The 5,000-nt window shown below is 40.6% G+C and overlaps 1 protein-coding gene across 2 annotated transcripts in view; it reads left to right on the forward strand.

Annotated features, from left to right (window-relative positions):
- The window catches only part of LOC121884450 (glutamine-rich protein 2), a 21,199-nt gene that overhangs the window by 8,303 nt on the left and 7,896 nt on the right, over positions 1–5,000 (forward strand). For both annotated transcript variants that reach the window (XM_042393281.1, XM_042393280.1), the window contains exons 5-9: positions 580–961; positions 2,084–2,169; positions 2,511–2,644; positions 3,756–3,852; positions 4,922–5,000. The exon at positions 4,922–5,000 is cut by the window's right edge and continues 179 nt beyond it. In XM_042393281.1, the coding sequence (XP_042249215.1) occupies positions 580–961; positions 2,084–2,169; positions 2,511–2,644; positions 3,756–3,852; positions 4,922–5,000 (778 nt within the window). The remainder of the gene's footprint in view (positions 1–579; positions 962–2,083; positions 2,170–2,510; positions 2,645–3,755; positions 3,853–4,921) is intronic.

Raw genomic sequence — 5,000 nt, forward strand, 5'->3', positions numbered from 1 at the left:
GAATATGAAATAAAAACAAAGTCAAACATACTTCTGTACTATAAACTGATCAATAGTTTCATAACTTTGGACTCTTGTATCTGACAGTAAATTAACTTCTGGTCGTCAGACATTTGTGAGATGAAGATCAGTCGATCAATCGATTAGTTTCCAACTATTCAATGAAATGACAACTACTTTGATAATCAATGAATCCTTTTGAATAATCTCCAAATTCTCTGATTCCAGCTTGTTAAATGTGAATATTTCCTGTTTCTTTAGTCTCTGTGACAGTAAACTGAAGATCTTTGAGAACAAATGACTAATCGATCAATCAATAAAATAATCAACATTTATTGATAATGAAAATATTGATCAGTTAGATCAGATAACTGTCTGGTTGAGTGAATCTAAGAGTTAGTTTCCTCCTTAAACTTAAAGTTCATATAGATTATGAGAATAAAAGATAAACTCAGATCAAGATGTTTTATTTCTTCAGATTTGTTACAATATGAAGCAAATAAAAAATAACTTTCAGACAGATGACCAATAAAAACACAGTTAAATGAAACTCTACTAACATTGTTTACTTGTTTACAGGAGCTTGTAAACTCAGGAGTTGTTGATCCGTCCGCAGCGGTCAAACCTTTCAGCAGCAGCTCCGCCGCTGTAAACGCTGAACCTTCTCACACCGGCGCGTCCTCGTCCCCCCACGCCGCCGAGGACGCCGTGGGTCCGGCGGCTCCTCCTGTTCCCACAGAGCAGCAGACTCATCCTAAAACAGCCGGGGCAGGAGCCGGGACGCCTCTGACCCGGAAGGGCAGCGGCTCACAGCGTTACCCGGAGACGGTGGAGGCTCTGAGGAACATCGGCAAGCTGAAGGAGAAGCACAACAAGCTGGAGGCTCGCGTGGCGGAGTTAGAGGAAGGGAAGCTGGACCAGACTCAGCTGACACAGCTCAGAGAGCTCGTCACTAACAAGGGTAACTTCATATCACCTGATGACACTCTTTCATAGAGCGGCGACTGACTTTAAGGCCTCTCAGTCAGCCTCTCGCTGTGAGTGATGGAGTCCCACATGGACCACATTTTCTGCCAAAGTTTGAATAGTTTTGGTGATTTTTCATGAGAGGTTTTGGTAATTTGTATTAAAATCTGTGCTCTTCTATACTGGGTTCAAGTGGGCTCAGGTGGAAAAAAGTGATGTAATGTAGTCTGTGGACCAATTAGGGTAAAGATTTGCAAGATTTGCAAAGTTGTGTGCTTTGCAAATCTGATCAAACTGCATCCACACAGTTCTGCTGAGGCTATAGAGCAGCTATAATCAATATTTTTTATATTAACGATGTCTGATGTGTCAGTGTGTAATGTGTTGGTTGTGGCTCGTAGTGATGAACCTACAGAGAATTATCAGAGACTCTGCAGCTCCTCTCAGCTTTACGGAGCTTTATAGTGAGTTTCAGCTCATTGTTTATCTGTGCGGCTGCAACTTTACTGTTCTGGTTCACTCTCAGCGTCTCATAGCCTCGTTTTCAGAGAAAAAGCTGTAAAAAGCCGCTGTACACTACCTGCTCAGCACCAAACGGCAAACAGATACAGTTAGCTGTAGACTAGCTGGTGAACATAGTGGAGCATTTAGCAGCTAAAGAGCCAGATATTTCCCTCAGGAGTTGGTAGAGAACAAAAACTGAGCTAAAAGAGAGTGAATATTGGACTTACATTCACCAGGTGGACAGAAACACGACTCCACATGAATGATAATGTTGCTCCGTAACTGCTGGATGTGGAAATAAGCAACTGTTTGCTAACATGTTAGCAACAACTACTCTATAAGCTGATAATATGACAGAAGTTGTGTTTACACAGTTCTGCTGAAAACAAGTGGACAAAAAAACAAGCAGCTTTAACCAGATTGAAACTATAAAGGACCAAGAGTAGAACCCTGAGGAACCCCAAAAGTTATTATTGACATTAATGAATGATAATGTTGCTCCATAACTGCTGGATGTGGAAATAAGCAACTGTTTGCCAACAAGTTCAACATATCAAGTTATGAGAAGTTCCTTCTTTGATTTGGACTAATATTTACTTTATTGTACATTTAGGTTCTCGAAATGTTTATAACAACCTGATGGATCAGATGAACCAGCAGAGAGCTTTAATAGACAGTCTGATGAGCGACCGCGAAAAGGTGAGAAAAACAAAACGCTTTCTCACAGTCGCAGCCCAACATCTGGAACCGAACATCTGCACCAACATCTGCACCAACATCTGCACCAACATCTGCTCCAACATCTGCACCAACATCTACACCAACATCTACACCAACATCTGCACCAACATCTGCACCAACATCTGCACCAACATCTGCTCCAACCTCTGCACCAACATCTGCACCAACATCTGCACCAACATCTGCTCCAACATCTGCACCAACATCTGCACCAACATCTGCACCAAGACAGACTCCTCAGTATCACATACAGTCTGTTCTGCTTTGGTTCTGATGATGTAATGTGTGTCTGTCCTAAGCTGGATAATTTGGAGGACATGTTTATGAATCTGAGCAGCCAAGACAGAGAAACCTCCTCAGAAGCAGCTTCAGAAAGTTTGGATTCAGACAGCAAAGCCTCTCATGAGCTCAAACCGCAGATATCCTACCTCAGGTAAAGACAGAGTCACCACACAGAGGAAGGAAAGCCTGGTTTTACTAATATATCTGAGCCACAAGTACAATATTAGAGGTTCAAAGCTTGAGCAGGTTTAGAGGAACACTGGAGTGGTTTATTCCCAGTTGCAGGTAAATCAGTACGAGTTGTCCGACAGACGTTCAGACGAAGCAGAGTTCAGGATGGAAAACAAAGATGTTTTATTCTACATCCAGTTAATAAAATACATCAGGCCTCATGCAAGAAGCAAGAGATTTGTTCTTAATGTACGAGTCTGACTCTTCACAGGAGGAAAAACACTCGTTTCAATTAGAATCATAAAGTTTAAATATGATACTGAAATCAACTAAAATAAAATATAAAACTAAAACAAACTTAATGCAAAATTAACATACTGCTCACCATCATCATTATCATCATCATCATCCTCATTATCATCATCATCATCATCATCCTCGTGGCTGCCAGTTTCCAGATGTTTCTGTCAGTAATAAACAGCATCATGTTGACAGTGTAGCATCAGCTGCTGTAGCTGTAATATTCTCTCCTCTAATATCTCTGATGGTCACATGACGCCTCTCGTATGAGTCTCATTGGAGCGTTTTGCTTTAGAAACTAACTTCTTTATTTCTGTCACAGTGCTGCTCTGATGGATTCATGTTTTCTAACAGTTTCTGACGCTGATCGATGTGTCTGCTGGTTTCTGATTCTTCTTTTTCTTTGGGAACATTTTTCTGAATGAAACGGAGCAGAACATGTTGTCTTATATACAACGTTCAGCTGCTTGTGAACAGGCGACCTTCATCATCGTTCATCAGAGATTTACTACAAGAGAGTTTGTTGGAAAACTTTGTACGACCAAAAAAACGAGTTCTAGAGGAAGAAAACGTTCTTACATGAGGTCTGATGTGGGATAATTTATCAAATGTGATATAAAAACTGAACTTTAATGTTGCACTTTGACAGTTTGAAAGTCTTTACATCATTTGTTCATTGTCTCTGTGTGTCTACAGTCACTTTGTTATATTTTGCTTCAGGCCCTTATAGTGATAGTTTAGATCAGTTTAGATGTCGCTCTGTGTCTTCATGTTCCAAACGTCACGTCCAGGAAGTCTGTGCAGAAACTGGAGGAAGACGTGAAGCAGCTGAAGACTAAACAGGCTTCATCTGATCAGAGAGCGACAGACCGACACCTGCAGGATCAGGTCAGACAGGAAGACGCGTCGCTGAGGGACAGTAGAGCTGATTGATATGGTGTTATTATTTCCTGCTGCGCTCAAGATGAAATGTCTGGTTTATGTGTCAGTTTGCTGAACAGTAAGCACGTCAGTCAGCTGATCATCAGGTGCCTAAAAAGAATGAACGACGAACAGGAAATACATTTTAATAAGTCACATTTTCTTTACACAACACACACTATAAACATTTTTGATAAGGTTCCATTAAATCATTTTGTTTAATAATTGTGACCCAGAGATGTGCTGGACAGGATGTTTTATATCTGATATATTGACTTTTACCACCAGATATCAGTGATAACATCATGTCTCTACTTTAAAGCGTCCTACTCAGAACAGTTCTTGGTCGCAATTGTTCAAAAAACTAATTTAAGCCCCAAATGTCAAAAAAAAAAAACAGCCTCAAAACTCAGTTTCAGTCAGACTTTACTTCAGATGTTAGATTTTATTGATTCATCTGAATGATTTTTCCAGTTTCTCTTTCTAAACATCAGATTTTTTTTACTATAAACTGACTTTTATTTATTGTCTTACATTGTTTTACAGCCACAGGATGAATTGTGTTTCTGTCTGACTGTTATTAGTGTTTACAGGTCAGTGTGACACAAATGCTTCATTCTAGTGAAGTGACAGGAAACAGCAGCTATTAAAGATATAAACGGCTGTAACACTCATCGCCTGCTGGTGGCTAAAGTGTTAAAACCGAAGCAGATATTATTTCCTGTTTATGTCTGTAGGTCTAAACTGCTGCTGCTTTCTTTCCTTCATGTGCTGCAGGTCAGCATGTGAATAAACAGACAGACAATCTGCAGCCTGATACGTCTGAGTTTACAGCAGGTTACATCTAAAAATGATGTGTCTTAACTTTTACCCACAAAAAGGACATTGCCATCGTTTTTTAGAGTAGAAACAGATTTTGGAGTAAAATAATGATAAGAAAGTTTCTCCAGCTGACTTAATTCCAGCCTACAGTATCAGGCTGATGTGTTTGAGTCTAATCTCAGCTCTGTGCCTTCTCCTCGACCTCTGACCTCAGCTGGACGACCTGCGAGGCATGTTGGAGGACATGACGCTGTTCTTGACCTCTGAGCTGTCCAGCAGCCTCGAGGACGAGG

The sequence above is a fragment of the Thunnus maccoyii genome, chromosome 18 (genome assembly GCF_910596095.1).
Source record: "Thunnus maccoyii chromosome 18, fThuMac1.1, whole genome shotgun sequence".
In the NCBI taxonomy this organism is placed as follows: domain Eukaryota; kingdom Metazoa; phylum Chordata; class Actinopteri; order Scombriformes; family Scombridae; genus Thunnus; species Thunnus maccoyii.